Source organism: Pongo pygmaeus, chromosome 2, assembly GCF_028885625.2.
Source record: "Pongo pygmaeus isolate AG05252 chromosome 2, NHGRI_mPonPyg2-v2.0_pri, whole genome shotgun sequence".
Lineage (NCBI taxonomy): Eukaryota > Metazoa > Chordata > Mammalia > Primates > Hominidae > Pongo > Pongo pygmaeus.
In genome coordinates, this window is record NC_085930.1 from 193778186 (window position 1) to 193799509 (window position 21324).

At 58.4% G+C, this 21324-nt stretch overlaps 1 protein-coding gene across 2 annotated transcripts; it reads left to right on the forward strand.

Annotated features, from left to right (window-relative positions):
* The first annotated feature begins 350 nt into the window (after nt 1-350).
* On the forward strand, nt 351-20932 carry EPHB3 (EPH receptor B3). 2 transcript variants are annotated; one of them, XM_054481038.2, is made up of 16 exons: nt 351-942; nt 9902-9966; nt 11087-11759; nt 14413-14568; nt 15377-15718; nt 15878-16002; nt 16193-16352; nt 16433-16541; nt 16948-17000; nt 18014-18136; nt 18231-18478; nt 18946-19161; nt 19273-19422; nt 19516-19709; nt 19797-19952; nt 20058-20932. In XM_054481038.2, the coding sequence occupies exons 1-16, from the start codon at nt 828-830 to the stop codon at nt 20164-20166; spliced, it is 2994 nt and encodes a 997-aa protein (XP_054337013.1). In that variant the 5' UTR covers nt 351-827; the 3' UTR covers nt 20167-20932. The 2 variants fall into 2 exon arrangements, with proteins under 2 accessions (XP_054337013.1, XP_063518552.1); XM_063662482.1 differs by lacking the exon at nt 351-942 and adding an exon at nt 8120-8138.
* The last annotated feature ends 392 nt before the right edge of the window (nt 20933-21324 follow it).

Consider the following 21324-nt stretch of genomic DNA (forward strand, 5'->3'; position numbering starts at 1 on the left):
CGCAGGGCAGACGCGGGCCACATGGGGGCGCCCCCGGTCCGTCTTAGCTGGTTGGCACCTCCTCGGACTCAGGTTAGGTTACTAATCGCCAATGGGCGCCAGGGGGCGGGGTTCTCCCTCTGATGGACAGCATCGCTCCGCCCAATCTAATTCATCTTTTCTTTAGCCCCGCCCACTCCGGGCCCCTGAGACCCCGAGGGTGGGCATGGCGGAGACACCGCCAACTGAACTCCAGCTGAGTGCTCTCGAGGCCGAACCAGCGGGCCTGGCGGTCTGTGAGTGGGTGGCCAGCCGCTAGGGGCGGGGCCTCGGCGTTGACGGGCAGGCAGGCCGTCCCGCCCCTCTCGCCCAGAGCGGCCGCGCCGGCGCTGGGGACAGCAGAAGTGAGTACGTGAGCGGCGCAGCAAGATCCCAGCTCGGACCCCTGACGGCGCGCGTCCCCGAAGCCCCGGATCCCAGTCGGGCCCGCAGCTGACCGCCAGATTACTGTGCATCCCGAATCACGACCACCTTCACCCTCCTGCCCCGGCCCGCCCCCCAAGTCCTCAGGCACCGAGCTCCCCGGCGCCCCGGATCCTCCTGGACCGGTCCGTCCAGATTCCCGCGGGACCGACCTGTCCGCATCCCCAGGATCGCCGGGCTCGGTGCACCGCCTCGGTCCCGGAGCCGCCCGCCTGGATTGCATTCCCTCCTCGCCTGGATCTCCTGGGACCGGACGCGAGCCTGCCCCGGAGCCCGCCGAGCGCACCCTCTCTCGGGTGCCTGCAGCCCCGCCGGCGCGGCCCGGCCCGGCGCGGCCCGGCTCGGCTCCTAGAGCTGCCCCGGCCATGGCCAGAGCCCAACCGCCGCCGCCGCCGTCGCCGCCGCCGGGGCTCCTGCCGCTGCTCCCTCAGCTGCTGCTGCTGCCGCTGCTGCTGCCCGCCGGCTGCCGGGCGCTGGAAGGTGAGCGGCGTCGGGGGGCGCTCCCGGGAATAAGGTGCCCCGGGTCGCGGGGCTGCGGGCTGGCAGCGTGGGTCCGACCTGGGTTGAGCCCACGTCGGAGGAGGCCCCGCCACCGGCACCCGCTCCGGGGCCCAGGGATGGGGTGGGGAGGCCGCCCCCGGAGCCGCCTCGGAGGCTGGACCTGGCTCGGAGGCAGGCAGCCCGCGGGTTGGGGGATCGCGGGGAGCTAGACTCGGGACCAGCGTCCCCGAAAGTCCTGGCCCTGCCGTGAGCTTTCGCGGGAGTCCCCCACACTCACTGCAGAGAAGCGGGGCTCCTGGCACCCCCCGAAGTCGAGGACGTGTGGGCGACCCCCCAGGCAAGGCAAGGGCCGCGGGGCTGTGGCGGGTGGGGGCGAAGCGGGACTCTCCGGGTTGGGGGGCGCTAATTAGGAGCCCGTTGGAGTTAACTGTGAGAGTGTGAGTGCGAGCACCCCGCTTTGTCAGGGGACCGCTGCGGGGGCGGACAGGCGGGGGCCTGTTATTGTTTATGGTTTACCGGGCGCCAATTACAACCCAGGTGCTGTATGCGCGGGCCCCCGCACCCTTTTGGGAGGCTCCCTCTCCGCCTTCTAGCAGGGCTTGGGTCTCCATTTGAACCCCTGAAGTTGCGGGATTTGCCCCAGGTAGCAGCAGAGCCCGGCGCCTTCCTCAGTAGCCGGTGGGAAAAGGTCCGGCTTCTCAATGGGTTCTGTGAAACCTGCCGAGACTGCTGTGGGGGGCAGCTCCAACTTCCAAATGATTGTACTTGGATGAACAGCCCCGCGTTGTTGGCGCTGGCAGGAGAGCTCACACACATGCCACTTGACACAAGCTTGCCGCGGACAGAGGCCCCAACACCAGCCACAAACAATAGGGAGGCCCACACACACTCACGCCCCGTTTCCAAGAATTTCGGAGCCATTAAATGAGAGGGGGTCAGAACCTTCCCTAAAGTGGAGGGAGGGACGCCACAGAAATTCGAGGGCAATTGGAATAAAGGCAGTACTTATTTTGGATATCTTTAACAGATCTAGTCACTTTCTTAGTTTAGGAACGAAAACACGAATTCTGTGGAACTTGGCTTGTTCTTATGTTCACAATCGGTAAACTTAAAGGTTGGAAGGAAAAAAGAACACAGTTCAGAGAGAAAGGCATCCTCTGGTGCGTTCTAATGTTCTCCAGGATAAAGACCTCCTATGATCCCCCACCCCCTTCATCTCTGAGCCTGCTGTGCTGACAGATCGAGTCCCACGGGTGGACACATGCAAATTCAGACTGACACACCGAGGTCTCGCCCACACTCGCACACACTCACCCACATGTGTGTGATAGGATCGCAGGCGTGAGAACCCAGTGTGGGGCTTTGTTGTTGATTGCCTTGAGGGTGTGAGCCAGGGAGCCTGTTCAAGTTGCCAGATCTGTGTCTGGGTCTCTGTGTCGTAGCCCAGGAGAGGCGACATTGGCGCACACACACTCATACACTTATGGGGCTGTGTGTCACCTGTGTGTGTCGGGCCACAAGGCCTTTGTTGTGGGTGTGGTGGGTGCTGGTGCTGAGTGTGGAGTGGGGGTGTGGTTTGGGTCAGGTGCACAGGGGCTACCTGAGGAGGCTCACTTCTCCCTCCCCCCTTCCCTTCCTTTCTGTCTTTCAACCCTCATCACCTACTGGACCCTCAGGAGTCCAGGCCCTAGCAGGAGCCCAAGCTACCAAGCCTCCAGGCCAAGCAGCTGGGGGGCTGTCCAGAAGGCCAAGTCCTGATGTGCTGGGGCAGCCCGGGAAGAAGGGGCAGCAGGACCTTTCGTTCCCCATTCCCGGCCTGCTCACCTCCCCTCCGCTGTGAAGTAGGAGCTAGGGCTACTCCCTGGCTGTGAGGCCAGGCCAGCATGGGATGCCTCTGGGAAGCAGCGGTGCCTACAAGGGTGGTTTCACCAATTCCTTCACTTTTGCAATACCTCAGACCCTCTGGTCTCCAGTTCGTGTGTGGGAGAATGTGAGGGAACAAATGCAAGGTGCTGACCCCAGCGCAGACCTTGTACCTACTCACCCTCTGCCTCTCCCTCACTGGGAGACAGGATAGGAACGGCACCGACCTCACAGAGTTCTTCTGAGAACTGAATTGTTAATGTGTGCAAAGTGCTTAGCACATAGGCATTGTTATTCAAGGATTAGCTGTTATTATTATCGTTACCCTAGGGTCTGCTCCTTGGGGAGCTTCAGGAGTGAAACGAGCGTGTGCCCTTATCCTGCTGGAGGGAGATTAGAGGGAGGAAAGATGAAAGGGAAGGTTGGTGCAGGGGGCCGGGGGTGGGGTTGTCCCCCCCATATCTCCCTGCAGCTCCAGGGAGGGAAGGAATGGGGAGAGAGCTGGCCCAGTGGGTAGCTGTTTTCTGCCTGTCCTCCCTCCTGTATTCTGGGGCTTGGCGTGTGGATGGGTGGACTTCGAGGTCCTGGGCTGTGACCAGGATATGTGGGTTCCATAGCACTGAAGATCTCTTCAGCCCCTCCAGCTTGACAGGTGGGGGGGTCTAGCTTTCTCCATCCAACCTACCATTTGGTTTCGTCAGGATTTGGTCTGCCCTTGGCCTTGTGGCTCTCTGTGTCTGGGGCATGACATTTATTTAGCCCCAGGGTCCCTGAGCCCTGGCTGCTACCTCTCATGCACCCACTAGTTAGATGCTGTCTAGCACCTGGTCCCTCTTCCCTTCCTGCACACTTGGGGGTCACCAAGACTCTGCATCCAAGGCTGTCATCAGTTTTCCATGTGGATGGAGCCTGGGTCCTTGCTTGTCCTCGTGGTTGAAAACATGCCCTCCCCTTGCCCTCTGATTGATTGTCCCCTTCCCCTGTGCAAATTGCCCTGGGCTTTACCCACAGCCACAGGGAGACAGGGCCACCTTGTCGCCCACTCGCCTTTTGAGTAATGTTTCCCAGTTCCCCAAAGCCAAGATTATTCTCCCCTCAGGGCCATCAGCGGGTCGGGGGGTGGGGTCCAATGGGGAACAGACTAGGAATGGGGCCTGCGATGAGGAAAGGTGTCTGAACCCCAACACCCCTATACCTGGGATAAGATGGAGAGATCCCTGCTGGGAAGAGATCCTTTTGAGAAAAGAGAAACAGTTACCCGATCGCAGGAGGTGGGGCCAGCACGTCCCCCTCTAGCCAAGCCTTGGTAGCTGAGTTGTCACTGCAGTGGAACCTGTCCCTGAGGGAACAAGACAGCATAGAGCCCACCTCCTCCACAGGGGCAGCAGGAGTGACCCCTGAGAACATGGGAACTGAGAGGGGACAGCGGGCCGGGATTTGGAGGGCTTGCTCACTTGTTTGAGTTGCCTCTGGCACCCCCAAACCCCATCCCTTTCTGTCAGGAGCTGGCCTTCTGAGCGGCTGCTGAGGGCCGGCAGGTATTTGGAAGAACCAGTTTGCTCAGCACTGCCCTGTCTTTAGCCACAGCTGCTGCTGCCGCCACTGTAGCCTCAGCGGCTGCTGCGAGCTGAAGCCGAAGCTGCCGAAGCTGCCGTGGGCAAGGCCTCTGCCGCACGGCCTTCCACTAATTAAACAGCATGAAGAGGCTGAATCACCAGGCCTGCATAGTTTGAAAATTGTAGCCCTGCCTGTTGTGCTGAGTCAAACTGGTTTGTCGGGATTGGGCAGCTGGGGGGGGTGAGGGGTGGAGGGAGACTGGATACAGCTGGGCACCTGATGGGGTGGGAGAGACCCCCTGCCCAAGGGCTAGCCCTGGTGCCAGGTCTCCTATTCCCTTCTGCCCCCAGCCTCCTGGCCAGACCCAGTGTGGCCAGCATCACAAGGAAGGGCTGAAGGGCTGAGGTTAAGGGCTAGCTGTGCACCCATCCTTCTGGCTGCTGGCAGGGCCACCAGTGGGATGGGGGCATGGATGAGCGCTGAGGCGTTTGGGCTCCCCTCCCTGGGCTTCTTTCCCCTTCTTCTCCCTCTCAGGTTTATTTAATTATAAACCTCCATGATCTGAGGGGAAGAATGAAAAACAAAATGTGTTCTCTGTTTTGAGATGTTCCCCCCTATCCCAGACATGGGGGCCAAGGGGCTGTGGCAGGAAAGGAGGAGGTGGCCCTGGGTGAGTTAGGCTCCCCCACAACATGTATCTTCTCCAGTCCCATGGCAGGCTCCCCCCAGGACGCCTTGATCCTCACGCTGACCACCCTGTGGGTACAGGCTGGCACACATGTGTACACATCCTGACCCATGGGAGGGGAGCCAGATCCTTCAGCTTGGTGGCTGAGGAAGGGACTCCATGAAGAGGAGGAGGGTGTCCAACTCAGGTGGCATAGCACTGCTCCAGGGTGTTCCTCCTTGCGCAGACCCTGGCCCCCTGCCCTCCTGCCCCGCTGCACACTCTGCGGGCCCAGCCCTGGTGCTGACCTTTCCTTCCACCTCCAAGTCCCTAGTCTGGAATTTGGGTAGAAGGCTTGCTGCTTCTGTCTTTAGTTTTGTGTTTCTGTTTTTTGTTTTGTCTTGTTTTTTTCTGTTGTTTGTTTGTTTTCTGGGTCTCAATGACACTTTTGTTCCCAGGGTGCTATGGGGCCTGGCCCTTCACCAGGGCAGGTGGTAGGCCCTCAGCTGGTGCCCCTCCCTCAGGCCAGGGTGCCCATGATGTCCTCCTCATGCCCTGCTCAAGGTCCTCGACCTGCAAGCGGAAGAGCCTTGCCCAGAGCTTCTGAAGCCAAATCTCTTCAGGGTGCTACCCTCTACCAAGGGCTCAGGGGCCCTGGAGACGGTGCCATTGTGCTGGCAGGGAAGTGGCTTGTTACTTGGGCAGGGGCTATACCTGGGGAGGCCGCACCCAGCCACACCCAGAATCATCATGCCCCTGCCCCACCCCAGCCTCGTGACCTGACTGACAGCTCCTGCCCAAGCCAGGACAACAGGAAGCAGGGCTAGGGCTGTTTCCCTACACCTCTGTCTAAGGCTGCCCCAGCACCTCTGCTTCCCTTGCAAGACTGGCCCATGTGGCTGCCCTGCCTGAGTGAGAGGCACCAGAGTGTTGGGGGCAGGATGAGGGGTACTGCCCTCTCCCAGTAACTCTTCCTCTACCCCACTGGAAGACATCCCATAAAGAGAACCATGCTTGCAGGGTGTGTGTGTGTGTGTGTGTGTGTGTGTGTGTGTGTGTGTGTGTGTGTGTGTGTGTGTTGCAGGTGCATGGAGGATGCACCTGTGAGGCTTTACACAAATCTAGATATTGATACTTACACCATGTCAGGATGCTCCTTTGCAGGGGCTGTGGCATGTTCCAGTGTCATTGGACATCTGTGACTTTGCAGCTGATTGTAGTTTGTGTGACTAAGAGCATGTCGCCAAGTCTATACAGGGAAACTGGTGTTTGTGTTTGCACTTTACACCGAAGACTGTGTGACTTGCAGCTGGTGATAGCATATGCAATTGGGTGTGTAAGGAGAACATACTGCAGGGTTGGGGGTGCATGCCCTCTGTGTGCGCATATGTTTCAGGAAATCTGCACATAGGTAGGCTGGAAGCGTGGGTCCGCCTAAGGCAAGCCAGATCTCTGTGTAAGAAAGATTCACTGTATATGAATGTCTAAGGAAGACTAATCTGTTTGTACCATATGCATCCGTGTGTCTGAGAAAGACAGACCATGGCTCTGTGTGAAGCTGGGTGTGTGTTTGTGGGTGGCTGTGGCTTTGTGTGTTTTTGTCCACCATATGTGTTGTCACTCTTTAGCCCCAGTGGCGGGGAGTGAGCCCAGCCCCCCGAGGACTGGATGCTGCGCGTGCATCTGTGTGTTTGTGCATGGGCGAGGGCCACACAGCTGCTGCCACGTGGCTGCTCTCCATGGCCCTGTGGAAACCTGAAAGAGGTGCTGCTTTGCTCCTGAGCATCAAAGCTCCAGTCCCCGAAAGACCCCAGGCCTGGTGCCTACCTCCCTGGTGACTTTGCCTGGCAGTTGTGGTTTCCTGCCTGACAGAGCCCAGTGTCTAGGGTGGCCAGCCTCTTCTCCCCTCTGCCTCCTGCAGATACATGGCAGGGCGGCGAGGGATAGGGTGCAGCAGGCAGCTGGGGGAGTTGAGAACTTGCTCACTCACTCCTCTTTTGTCTTTACCCGCTGCCCCGCATACCCCCGTCCCAACGTGTGTATGGACAACACACGTACACACACGTGCACACACATGCACACGCCGCACACACAGCACAGAAAAGGTGGGCTGGGTCTCTTTCTCCCAATACCACGAACAGAGGGGTTCTATGACCGCCCCACACCCCCCTCACCTCCTGCCGAAGGATGGGACCAGGCACCCTAGGGCTGAGGAGGGCCTTGCCCTGTCCTCTGTGCCTGGGCAGGCTGAAGGGAACAGGCTCCTCCTCTCACCCTGAGAAACGGGGAAACCGAGAGCATGAGGCCCCCTCCCCACCGGAGTGACCGGAGCCCTTCCTCAGGCACACATGACTCGAAACCCAAGTCCTCTCTTCATTAATGGGAAAAATGTGGCGAGATTGAGCGATGGCCAAGGCTGAGCGATGGCCAAGGGCCGATCCCCTCCCTCCCTCTCTCGCTCCCCAGAAATTAAAGAGAAATGAAGAGCCTCCCTGCCTCCCTCGCTCCCTCCCGCCGCCGCCTCTCCGCCGTCCCCTCCCTCCGCTCCCTCCTCCCGGAGCCAGCGCAGGGCTTGTTTTAAACTGTGGAGGAATCTGGCTGGAGGGGGAGGGGGCTGAATATTTGGGTTTAAACAGTTCCAGATGGGTTTGGCACAGGCTGAGCAGAAGGAAGTGAGGGAGAGGGAGGAGGGAGGCGGCGCGAGGGAGCGGCGGGAGCCCCGGCCTGGTCCGGCGGGCGGCGGAGGGCGGACCGGCGGGAGGACCGGCTGCGGGGGCAGGGCGCGCTCGCTGGGCCGGCTCCCGGGACGGACACTCGGGCTGCCGGCTGGGGACGAGGCCGCCTGGCAACCTCCCTCTGTCTCTGTCTCCTCGGGCCTCCGCGTCTCTCGGTCTGCCCGTCTTTGTAGTCAGCCGCCGGCCATCCCGGCTGTCTGATCCCCGCCAACCGGCTCCGCACATCCCTCCGGCTCCGCGCCGCCCACCGCCCGCCCGCTCCAGTCGCTGCGCCGCCCGCCTCCCTCCCCGCTAGTCTCTGGGCCCCGGCTTCTGAGCATCTCGGCTTCCCTCGAGTACCCCCCCGGCCGAATGTTTGTGTCTGTCTGTCTGTCTGTCTGCCAGAGGCCAGGATCGCTCCCCTTACAGCCGGGCCCTCAGGGGACCAGGGGCTGCGGCAGCGGGAGGAGCCTCCCTCCCTGCAGTGAATGGCTGCTGCCTGCGGCCCCTTTGCCTGACATGGGGGAGGGGGGCTGGGGTCACAGCTGCCTTGTCCACCCACGGGGTTCTCCGCCGTCCTCGGCTCAGACCCAGCCTCCAGGAAACCACTGAAGGCTGCAAGCCTGTGGCCGCGGGGTTTGGGTTTTCCCCACCTGGGCACCCAGAGGGGATGATGTAGAGGGCTCCGGAGGTCCTGGGGCAACCGTGCCCCATTCCAGGCCACAGGAAAGGGGTTGGCACCTCTTTCCTTCCTTTCCTGCCCCAGGTCTAATCTGGGGGTCACACTGTCTTTCAGAGAGTAGTGACATCCAGCCAGAGCCCAGAACCAGGTTCCTAAGGGAGCAAGTGTATGTCAGAAATATTAACGGGCCCCTCCTATGACCAAACAAGGTGAAAAAGACTAGAAACCAGCTCAGAACACAGGCCGGGTACTATGACAAAGCCCCTGGCCCTTGATGCACAAAGGAGGGCATCTTACCCTGACTTGGAGGTTCACGGAAGGCTTCCTGGAGGAGGCAACAGCTCTGTTGGGACTTAAATGATAGGCAGTTTTCTAGGCTTTCTTTCATCCCTCCTTTACAGAGGGGCATATTGCAGTCAGAGTGCAAGGGATTAATTATAGAGTCAGATACACCTGAACCTGAGCCACCCTTGTCCCCTCACCCCAAGTCCTAGCAACTTTACCTTAGGCAGTGTATTTTCTTTGTCTGGGCATCAGTATTCTCTTCTGTAAAAGGGATACACCAACAGTACCTTCTTCCAAGGATTGCAGGAAGAATTGAACTAAGAGCTGGTTTGGGGCTTTGGTGGTCCCCTCTCCACCCTCAAAGCACATCCCTGCCCCATCACCTGTAGGTGCTGGGTGGGAGCTGGCTCTGGCCTGTCACTGCCCTCCCCTTCCCCTGGGCCTTGTGTGGGGCTGGGCCTTTGTGCTGGGAACTGAGTCAGGGGAGGCCAGGGCCAGGGTCTGAAGCACACAGCCCTTTGTTCCAGGATAAAGGCCCTGCCGGCTCCTTTGTGTGGAGATTAGCAGAGCCTGTAGGTGTGTGGACCGGCCTCTGCTCTCGCCTCATTAACCCAGGCCTGGGGTCAGGGCACCTACCCCTAGCCTGCCCGACCTGACATCTTTGGGACTGTGACATCTCTGGGGATGGCCGCAGGGTCTCCTCTAGGGTAGGGAAACTGGGGGCTTTCAGGACTTGTGGAAAGTGGAGCCTGGTGGGAATCCTTTCCTGAGCCATCTCTTCTTTCTTTCTTCCTTTTTTTTTTTTAGACAGAGTTTCTCTCTCTGTTGCCCAGGGTAGAGTGCAGTAGCACGATCTCGGCTCACTGCAACCTCCGTCTCCCGGGTTCAAGCGATTCTCCTGCCTCAGCCTCCTGAGTAGCTGGGATTACAGGCGTGCACCACCAGCCTGGCTAATTTTGTATTTTTAGTAGAGATGGGGTTTCAACATGTTGGTCAGGCTGATCTCAAACTCCTGACCTCAAGTGATCCCCCTGCCTCAGACTCCCAAAGTGCTGGGATTACAGTTGTGAGCCACTTTGCTCAGCTGTGAGCCACTTCGCTCAGCTGTGATCTCTTCTGTCTCCTCATCCTGAGATTAGTACCTGACCTTTTTCTCCATTGTCCCTCCAGAGACCCTCATGGACACAAAATGGGTTACATCTGAGTTGGCGTGGACATCTCATCCAGAAAGTGGGGTGAGACTTTCCCATCATTCTCCTGAGTGTTGTTTGCCATTAGGCCTCCTCCCACTTCCAGCCTCTGCCCCCTCATCTCACCAGGGCCTGGAGGAGGGCTGCCTCTGCCCTCTGCCTGTCACCCTCACTTCCTGTGCTATCCCCATCATCCTCACTTATGACCCTCTGAAGCATCTCATGGTCCTTCTCTGTGGGCATTTCTATCTCTCACTCCTCTGCCTGCCTGTGCCCCCCAGCTCCCGCTCCCCTCTCCCTCTCTTCCTAACAGCCCTCTGCATGTCCACCCCCACCATCTCCCTCCTCCCTAGGCCCCTGGAGAAAACACTGGCTTGGAAACCTTAGTTCCAGATCTTTAACTTGCTGTGTGACCTTGGGCAAGGCCGTTTACCCCTCTGGGTGGCCACTTCTTGACTGTTAAATTCCTGCAGGCCAGACCTCTCTCAAATATTCTAATTAATCTCCCTAGATGGCTTTCATGGCTGCTGTAAGCCCTAGAACCCTGGAGTACGATGGCACGACAGGTCCTGCAGCCACCAGGCCTGACTGTGTGACCTTGGGCAAAACTCCCTTCTGTGAGCCTTGGCTTCCTCCTCTCTAAACATCGGGACAACAGATGCGGCTCCTCATGGAGTTGTTGTGAAGATTAAATGCGAAGTTAATAGTGACAGCCAGTATCCCAGAAGTGCTTGCACTGTTACAAGCCCATTACATTTATTAGCCTGATTTAATTCCTCACAGCCTCGTTTAGTTCCAAGCAGCCCCATTTTACAGATGACGAAACTGAGGTATAAAGATAACAAATATAGCCGATGTTCCTGCAGTACGTACCAAGTTCCGAGTCCTGTCCTAAATGCTTTATTCAGTTAAAGTCATTATTCCTTACACATCTTTATTATCCCCATGTTACATATGGGGAAACTGAGGCACATGGCGGTTAAGTGACTTACCCATAATCACACAGCAGGCAGAGAGCTGGAATTTGAACCCATATAGCCTGTATTCTCAGCCACTGCACACCATAGAAGCATCCCTGTGAAGTAAATAGAGCAGATCTGGGCACGAGGGAAGCACTTGGCAAATGCAGGCATTCACTCTGTCTTTTTCATTGGTCCATGCACAGTGGGAAGAGGTGAGTGGCTACGATGAGGCCATGAATCCCATCCGCACATACCAGGTGTGTAATGTGCGCGAGTCAAGCCAGAACAACTGGCTTCGCACGGGGTTCATCTGGCGGCGGGATGTGCAGCGGGTCTACGTGGAACTCAAGTTCACTGTGCGTGACTGCAACAGCATCCCCAACATCCCTGGCTCCTGCAAGGAGACCTTCAACCTCTTCTACTACGAGGCTGACAGCGATGTGGCCTCAGCCTCCTCCCCCTTCTGGATGGAGAATCCCTACGTGAAAGTGGACACCATCGCACCCGATGAGAGCTTCTCGCGGCTCGATGCCGGCCGTGTCAACACCAAGGTGCGCAGCTTTGGGCCACTTTCCAAGGCTGGCTTCTACCTGGCCTTCCAGGACCAGGGCGCCTGCATGTCGCTCATCTCCGTGCGTGCCTTCTACAAGAAGTGTGCATCCACCACCGCAGGCTTCGCACTCTTCCCCGAGACCCTCACTGGGGCGGAGCCCACCTCACTGGTCATTGCTCCTGGCACCTGCATCCCTAACGCCGTGGAGGTGTCGGTGCCACTCAAGCTCTACTGCAACGGCGATGGGGAATGGATGGTGCCTGTGGGTGCCTGCACCTGTGCCACCGGCCATGAGCCAGCTGCCAAGGAGTCCCAGTGCCGCCGTGAGTGGGGACTGTCCTGGGGAAAGGGTTGTGGGGAGGGCCTGGGCCACAGCTACCTACCGCCCCGCCCCACCGCCCCTGCTTGCTATCTGACTAGGAGGTCTGGGAGCAGGTCCACAGTGGAGGCAGGAGAGGGAAGAGTGGGGATCAGATGCAGAGAATGTGGTGTAAGGAGGGAGAAGAGAGAGAAAATGAGGAGAGACACAAGGATAGTAAGAGAAAAAATGAAATTAAAGAGAGAGGAAGAGAAGCATGCAGAATTCTTGGCAAGCAGGCACCTGAAGAACGCAGTCAGAGGCTTAGGAGGCTGGCAGAGATGCTCGCTTTGTCCCGGCCTGAGTGTATGCTTCACCCTGAAAGTAGAAGGTCAGCCCCAGGACCGAGGGCACGGGGGCTGTGGGTACCTTGTGCATGGCTTTTTACCCTGGGCTCTCCTCTGCCCCTTGGGAGGCAGTATATAAATGGCACAGTGGTTAGGGTTCCAGTCCCTGAAGTTGAGTCCTGACTCTGTCACTTACCGCTTACATGACCTTGGGCAAGTTACTTTTTTTGCTTTTCGAGATGGAGTTTCACAATTGTTGCCTAGGCTGGAGTGCAATGGTGCGATCTTGGCTTGCTGCAACCTCCACCTCCCAGGTTCAAGCAATTCTCCTATCTCAGCCTCCTGAGTAGTTGGGATTACAGGCGTGTGCCACCACACCCAGCTAATTTTGTATTTTTAGTAGATGGGGTTTCACCATGTTGGTCAGGCCGGTCTCGAACTCTTGACCTCAAGTGATCCACCCGCCTCGGCCTCCCAAAGTGTTGGGATTACAGGCGTAAGCCACCACTCCTGGCCCTGGGCAAATTACTTCACTGTTTGAACCACAGTTTCCTTATGTGCAAGATGAGGACAATAATAGAGGTTCCTTCATAGGGCTGTAGTGAGGCTTCTTATGTGAGCAATGCTTTGCCCGTAGAACAGTGTCTGGCACATGGGAGAACAGCCACCAGCTAAGTGTTGGCCATGAGTCTCCAGAGCCCTGGGATCCATGAGAGCTGGGCTGTTCTGCCCTTATTGTATACATGAGGAGTTCAGGAGGCCTGCCTCCGATTGCTTGCCAAGACTTATGTACTAGGCTTCGGAGTTATCAAAATTGCCCACCTAGGGGGTCTCTCACTGAGCCTCACCAGTCCTTGTGAGGTAGATTCCTGCCATCTCCCTATTTCACCAATAAGGAAACTGAGTCTTGGAGAAGCTTTGTGCACAGGCCTTGTAGCTAGGGAACGTGGAAGCTGGCACAGAAGCCTCCTCCTGTGCTCTGCCATGCGGGATGGCATGCTGAGGGCCCTGTCTTTCGCTCCCTCTGCCCGATTCTCTTCCTTGGGGCTTGCAGCCTACAGCTCTGAGGGGTAGGTGATGACTCTTATGGCAGCCCTAGGTGTGAGGGGCTTGGCAGCATGAAGCTGGCTGCGAGGCCATGTTGTCATGGGAAGGTGAACAGTGCCTTTCCCGGGCCCTCTCCACTTCTCGATGGGAATCTGTCCTGAGATTTCCTCTTCCTAAGTGGAGAAAGGGGGTGGGGTTGATGAGCCTGACAGCCTGAAGAGGGGCTAACACTCTGCAGGTCCCCGGCAGGAAATGCATGCTGGTTCCCATAGCAACCAGGCTGGCCTGGCCTCTGCCCCCTCCCCCACTAGCTCAAAAGAGCTAGGGTGGAATACCACCTTCGTGAGGGCAGATGAAACCCCAGAAAAGGGCAAGCCCTAGCACTGGGCATTCTCCCCTGTGGGTGTCCCCCTCCACAGGCAGTCATATGGAGAGGCAGTGACCCACTTTAGTGTCTAGGAGGGTCTTGGTTTATGCCCATTATCCTAACACAGTTATTACTAGTGCCTCCTTTGACTTGCAAATGTTCCAGTGTGAAGAATACACGATAAGGCTACCATAAATCCACAGAGCCTGTGTCCAGGGGGCCAAGGGTAGATGGCAGGAGGGGAGACTGGGGAGAAGGGATGCTCAGGCCCTGGGCTTGCTCTGGGGTGAGTCCCCTTGTGGACACTTGAGGCCTCTGAACTCCAGGTGACCCCAGCCTTCCTGCCTGCTTTCTCTCTCTCCTCCTCTCACCCGTTCTCAGCCCCCATCCCTGCCCAAGGGCAGATAGGAGCTGCTGCCTGCGCCTGGTGGGTGGGGCGAGAGCTTCACTGTGAAGGCCCCGTCTCCTGGGTGTTCTAGGGTGTCCTTCAGGGTCCTCAGGAATGATTTCTCTGGAGCCTCAGGGAGAGGTGGGGCATCTCCACAGTGCTGGGTGATGCTAGCCCACCGGTGGTCTCTTCCCCATCCCCGCCTCTTCCTCTGCCTTTCTCTGTCTTCCCTGCCTCAACAAGCCCAGGCTGTCCAGGTGATGGGGCTGACGTCTTCGTCCATGAGGCCCCAGGGTAGGGGTGAGGGGGGCAGGGGCGGGGAGGAATCCGCTGACGTGGGGTTTCCATGGGGCAATAGGGCCTTTTGTACCTGCAGCTGGAGTTAGGCAATCCCAGCATTGCCCCCACAGTCTAGGAGGTGGAGGGGCCAGACCTAGGCTGGGGAGAAGCCAGGTTCTCATGGAGCTGTGGAGGTCTGGTGTCTGCAGGGAAGGGAGGTGAGCCCCATCCATCCTCTTCTCCCCCACAGCCTGTCCCCCTGGGAGCTACAAGGCGAAGCAGGGAGAGGGGCCCTGTCTCCCATGTCCCCCCAACAGCCGTACCACCTCCCCAGCTGCCAGCATCTGCGCCTGCCACAATAACTTCTACCGTGCAGACTCGGACTCTGCGGACAGTGCCTGCACCAGTGAGTGAACGCGCGACCTCTCTTTCCCTCTGCGGGCCTTCCCTCTGGGGGGCCAGCCTGGGAAGCCTAAGCAGTCACTATGAATAGCCCCATTTTCCAGAGAAGGAGCTGAGGCTCAGGGAAGTTAGATGTTGTGCTCAAGATAGCACAAGTGGGAGGTGACTGCCCCTGAGCCAGAATCCAGGTCAGCTGGCTCATCCCTTCCACCAACACTTGCTAAGCACCTACCTGTTCCTAGCCATGCTTAGGAACTGGCTAGGAGCTTAGCAGTTGGCCTTCTAGTCCATTGCCCCTCCCTCTGTGTAGAGGTGCCTCTCCCCAGCCCCACTCTAACCATGGAGGGGGCCTCACCTCCTGAGGGTGGCCTGGTGCCCCACTTCCTCTCTGCCCTGGCCTTTGGTGTGCCGGGCATTCTGCTGGGTATCGAGGGCGAGGAGGTGAATAACATACAGTCATTGTCCTAAAGGAGCTCACAACCTGGTGGGAGAAATAGGTGTAAAAACAGATAATGACCGTAATGTACTAACAGCTGGGCTAGAAGGCTGTCTAGGAATTGTTTTATGTACATGTAGAGTATAGGGCAAGGACGAATCAAGGAAGACTTCCAAGAGGAAGTGATATCACAAGCTGGATATTGAAGGATAAATAGGAGTCTGCCTGGTGAAGAAATGTAGGAACGTTATTCTGCTTCTCAAAGCAGAGGCAAGGCAAGGAGGTAGAAAGCAGGTTGGAGTGTGCAGGAACTCTGGGCAGAGAGATGGTCCTAGAGCCCCCAGCTCACTACCTTCTCCCTCCATGTTCCTCACAGCCGTGCCATCTCCACCCCGAGGTGTGATCTCCAACGTGAATGAAACCTCACTGATCCTTGAGTGGAGTGAGCCCCGGGACCTGGGTGGCCGGGATGACCTCCTGTACAATGTCATCTGCAAGAAGTGCCATGGGGCTGGAGGGGCCTCAGCCTGCTCACGCTGTGATGACAACGTGGAGTTTGTGCCTCGGCAGCTGGGCCTGACGGAGCGCCGGGTCCACATCAGCCATCTGCTGGCCCACACACGCTACACCTTTGAGGTGCAGGCGGTCAACGGTGTCTCGGGCAAGAGCCCTCTGCCGCCTCGTTATGCGGCTGTGAATATCACCACAAACCAGGCTGGTGAGGAGGGGACACTGGAGGGTAGGGCCTGGGTCACTTTCTCCTGGATGAGGTGTCCCAGGGCCTACTAAGGGACCACTGGGGGTCCCATGGGAAGTGGGTCTTTGGGAAGGATGCCAGGGTCCAGGGAGCCCCTGGTGAGCCCTCTGCTCTTCCCAGCCCCGTCTGAAGTGCCCACACTACGCCTGCACAGCAGCTCAGGCAGCAGCCTCACCCTATCCTGGGCACCCCCAGAGCGGCCCAACGGAGTCATTCTGGACTACGAGATGAAGTACTTTGAGAAGGTCAGAACCTCAAGGGGCAGGAGGAGGCCTTGGGCTGAGCTGGGCTGAGAAAATTACCCCCGGATCATGACGGGGCCCTTGGGAGCAAGGCCTTGGGTATGGAGGGGGCATGTGTCAGGCCTGGGTGTGAATAGGGACCGGTTGGCCTCAGGACCCACCTGAGGATGCCCCCTCCCTCCTGGCATTGCAGAGTGAGGGCATCGCCTCCACAGTGACCAGCCAGATGAACTCCGTGCAGCTGGACGGGCTTCGGCCCGACGCCCGCTATGTGGTCCAGGTCCGTGCCCGCACAGTAGCCGGCTATGGGCAGTACAGCCGCCCTGCCGAGTTTGAGACCACAAGTGAGAGAGGTTAGTAGCCCCCTGCGCCTGTCCCCATCGCGGCCCTCACTCTCTGTCCCTCCACTCAGCAGCCCCTTCTCTATCTCCAGGCTCCGGGGCCCAGCAGCTCCAGGAGCAGCTTCCCCTCATCGTGGGCTCCGCTACAGCTGGGCTTGTCGTCGTGGTGGCTGTCGTGGTCATCGCTATCGTCTGCCTCAGGTACTCCCAGGCCCACTGTTGCTCCATGGGCCGACTCGAACTGCCTTTAGCATCCTAGAGGCCTCATGTCACAGAGATGAGCCGCCACCACCTCCCTCAGACCCAGGGCCTTAGCCCTCCGGGGGCCAGCCGTTGCTGGAGAAGCCCTCTCCCGTCCCTGCCTGTGTCTTCATCCTGCCCTTTCTCCATACCCCATTCCCTGAATCTCCGGGCAGGTCCCCTAGGGACTGAGTCCACTGAGCCCCTTGCTCAGAGACCCAGAGACTGCTGTGACCACCAACTGTGGGACTAGGCCCCAGGCCATCCCCTGTATCCTCTCTGCCCCTTCTGTGAGCCCAAGGGTGCCCTGAACAAAGGGAGGCAGATGACTTGTCTCAGGCCTGCCCTCCACCCTGCCACCCTACAGGAAGCAGCGACACGGCTCTGATTCGGAGTACACGGAGAAGCTGCAGCAGTACAGTGAGTTTGTCCCCGCCGCTCTCCCCAAGCTCTCCCAGCCCCCTGCAGGGCTCGCAGACACCCTTCTCCCTGCCTGGGACTTCATTCCTTAGAGATAAACCCTGAATGCCCCCTCCCACTTCCAGTCAAGTGGCATTTCCTGACCCGTATCTCACTCCGGGTACCCTGGGCCCCTACTCACTCCTGCTAGCCCCAGAAATGACTAAGATGTGGCCCCTGCCCCTAAAGGCAGTTAGTCCTGTGGGAAAGACAAGACGCATACACACAGGAAACAATTCGAGAACAATTAAGGGTTGAGCTGGGTGCTCCTGTTGTAAAGGGCACTAAGAGTTTAGAGAAGAGGAAGGCTTCCTCGAGGAGGTGGACGTGAGCTGAGCCAGGCGGGATGAGCAGGGTTTTGGGAGGTGAGGGGGAGCATTCCTGGCCAGAGGAGCCTCTGGAAGGTAGTGGGTGGGGTGGGGAAGGAGCCCAACTGTGGGGGCGGCGAGAAGACTGGTTTGACAGCTGCTGGGAAGCCAGGCTGGGTAGCTGTGGCCAGCCCTTGGAGGGTCCTGAAAGGCAGGCAGAGGAGTTTGGACTTGACTCCACCATAGGTAATTGGAAAGGCTCTGAAGCTGGGGAGTAATACAATGAAAGGATTGTTTCAGGAAGACAGCGCGGTATGCAGGATAGCTCAGTGGGAAAAGTCCAGGGGCAGAGAGCCCAGCTGGGAGGCGATTGGAATAGTGTGAGTGTTGAAGGCCTGGACAAGGTCGGGGCAGTGGGAACCGGGGGAGGGATGAATCTGAGAGAGGTCTGGATGTGATGAGAGATGAGAGAGAAAAACTAGGAGTAGAATCCTAGGTGTCTAGCCTTTATGGTCACCAGGAGTTCTCACGGGGGCTGGAGGGTTAGGGCAGCAACACAGAGGAATATGGGGCTGGGCTCAGCAGGGAGCCTGCTGGAGCTGTGCCCATCGCAGGGAGAGGCTGGCTTGACTGTTACCCTCTCACGCCCACCTCTTCTCCCTCCAGTTGCTCCTGGAATGAAGGTTTACATTGACCCTTTTACCTACGAGGACCCTAATGAGGCTGTTCGGGAGTTTGCCAAGGAGATCGACGTGTCCTGCGTCAAGATCGAGGAGGTGATCGGAGCTGGTGAGCCTCCCGGGGCACAGTAGAGATGAGAAGCTGAGGCGGGCTGGGTACAGGGGTGAGTCATAGCTTGTGCCCTGTGCCCTGTGCCCTGCAGGGGAGTTTGGAGAAGTGTGCCGTGGTCGACTGAAACAGCCTGGCCGCCGAGAGGTGTTTGTGGCCATCAAGACGCTGAAGGTGGGCTACACCGAGAGGCAGCGGCGGGACTTCCTAAGTGAGGCCTCCATCATGGGTCAGTTTGATCACCCCAATATAATCCGGCTCGAGGGCGTGGTCACCAAAAGTCGGCCAGTTATGATCCTCACTGAGTTCATGGAAAACTGCGCCCTGGACTCCTTCCTCCGGGTAAGAGCCAGCCCCCAGGCCCTCTCCCTCCCCCAGAGAGTTGGATTGGGCTCACCATCCCCTCCCACAAGTCAGATAGCCCCTATTCAAGTCCATAAGCATTTACTGAGGTGGCTTGGTGCAGGGAAATGGCAGGGCCTTCATAGCCATAAGTATGGGAGTTCACATCTTGACTGTTCCTTACTGCCTGTGTGACCTCAGGCAAGTGACTTAACCTCTCTGAGTCTCAGCTGCCTGGTTGTAGAATGGGAGTGGTAAGAGCTAGTGGGTCGTCATGGGGATTAATTGGGATGTTGTCTACAAGATACTTGACACATAGTAGGGCAGCTCACTTACCCTCAGGGCACTCTGGACATGGTTGCAGGAGAGACGAGGTGGAGTCTGAGTACTCGGAGAGGGAAGGCAGGTGGGCAGGCCATGGGCTGATGGGGGCAGTGGGCTCACCTGAGCCTGCTTGTTGCCTGCAGCTCAACGATGGGCAGTTCACGGTCATCCAGCTGGTGGGCATGTTGCGGGGCATTGCTGCTGGCATGAAGTACCTGTCCGAGATGAACTATGTGCACCGTGACCTGGCTGCTCGCAACATCCTTGTCAACAGCAACCTGGTCTGCAAAGTCTCAGACTTTGGCCTCTCCCGCTTCCTGGAGGATGACCCCTCCGATCCTACCTACACCAGTTCCCTGGTACAGGAAGCCGCTGGGAGGGAGACTGGGGGCGGGGCCTATCAGCCAGGGGCTCGGGCCTGGGGGGCAGCCTGGAGTCACAGGGTGAAGGGCCTATGCCCCCCTCACCAGGGAGGGAAGATCCCCATCCGCTGGACTGCCCCGGAGGCCATAGCCTATCGGAAGTTCACTTCTGCTAGTGATGTCTGGAGCTACGGAATTGTCATGTGGGAGGTCATGAGCTATGGAGAGCGACCCTACTGGGACATGAGCAACCAGGATGTGAGTGAGGCTAAGCCAGAGTGGTTGGGTAGGTGGGTGCTGGCTGGGGATCATGGCAGCGGCTCACTCTGGGTTTCCCTGCCCTCGGCCCAGGTCATCAATGCCGTGGAGCAGGATTACCGGCTGCCACCACCCATGGACTGTCCCACAGCACTGCACCAGCTCATGCTGGACTGCTGGGTGCGGGACCGGAACCTCAGGCCCAAATTCTCCCAGATTGTCAATACCCTAGACAAGCTCATCCGCAATGCTGCCAGCCTCAAGGTCATCGCCAGCGCTCAGTCTGGGTTAGTACCTCTGCTTCTGCTCCCACCAAGCCAGTAGCCCTATCTCCCGCCCTCAAGACTCACCAGGTCCTTCTCTTCTTCCCACAGCATGTCACAGCCCCTCCTGGACCGCACGGTCCCAGATTACACAACCTTCACGACCGTTGGTGATTGGCTGGATGCCATCAAGATGGGGCGGTACAAGGAGAGCTTCGTCAGTGCGGGGTTTGCATCATTTGACCTGGTGGCCCAGATGACGGCAGAGTAAGTGTGCCTCAGATTTGGAGGAGCAGGGCAGGGGGCCCTAGGCTGGGCCCAGAGTTGAGGGCACAAGGCAAGGGACTGATCCTGATTTTGCTCCATCTGCAGAGACCTGCTCCGTATTGGGGTCACCCTGGCCGGCCACCAGAAGAAGATCCTGAGCAGTATCCAGGACATGCGGCTGCAGATGAACCAGACGCTGCCTGTGCAGGTCTGACACCGGCTCCCACGGGGACGCTGAGGACCGTGCAGGGATGCCAAGCAGCCGGCTGGACTTTCGGACTCTTGGACTTTTGGATGCCTGGCCTTAGGCTGTGGCCCAGAAGCTGGAAGTTTGGGAAAGGCCCAAGCTGGGACTTCTCCAGGCCTGTGCTCCCTCCCCAGGAAGTGTGCCCCAAACCTCTTCATATTGAAGATGGATTAGGAGAGGGGGTGATGACCCCTCCCCAAGCCCCTCAGGGCCCAGACCTTCCTGCTGTCCAGCAGGGGATCCCCACAACCTCACACTTGTCTGTTCTTCAGTGCTGGAGGTCCTGGCAGGGTCAGGTTGGGGTAAGCCGGGGTACCACAGGGCCCAGCCCTGGCAGGGGTGTGGCCCCCCAGGTAGGCGGAGAGCAGTCCCTCCCTCAGGAACTGGAGGAGGGGACTCCAGGAATGGGGAAATGTGATACCCCCATCCTGAAGCCAGCTGGCACCTCCAGTTTGCACAGGGATTTGTTCTGGGGGCTGAGGGCCCTGTCCCCACCCCCGCCCTTGGTGCTGTCATAAAAGGGCAGGCAGGGGCAGGCTGAGGAGTTGCCCTTTGCCCCCCAGAGACTGACTCTCAGAGCCAGAGATGGGATGTGTGAGTGTGTGTGTGCGCATGTGTGTGTGTGTGCACGCACTGGCCTGCACAGAGAGCATGGGTGAGCGTGTAAAAGCTTGGCCCTGTGCCCTGCAATGGGGCCAGCTGGGCGGACAGCAGAATAAAGGCAATAAGATGATTCTCTTGCCCCTTCTTATTCCTCCTCCCAAAGCAAGATTCCCCGATTCAGAGTTCACAGTCCCTGGCTGCCAACCCTTCACAACTCCCTGGAGGCACTGGGAAACGAGATCCGGGCCCATCCAGGCTCAGTTTCCCCTTTGTGCTTGGACCTCACTGCTTTGAACATCTAACACACTTCTTGGAAGTGGGTCAGTGGCAATGGAGAACAAACTACCCCAGAGCTCCTTCCTTCTAAGGCAGAGGCCTTCCTGGGTGGGGGGCAGGCTCTTGTGTCTGGATGGTGTTTTACTGAGTCGGTTCCCAGCCTTTGTCTTTAAGGGAGCTGAGGGTAGAGGGGGTTGATCAGTTCCCAGGGTCACATGACCAAGGACAAAGGGAAGGAGAGCCACT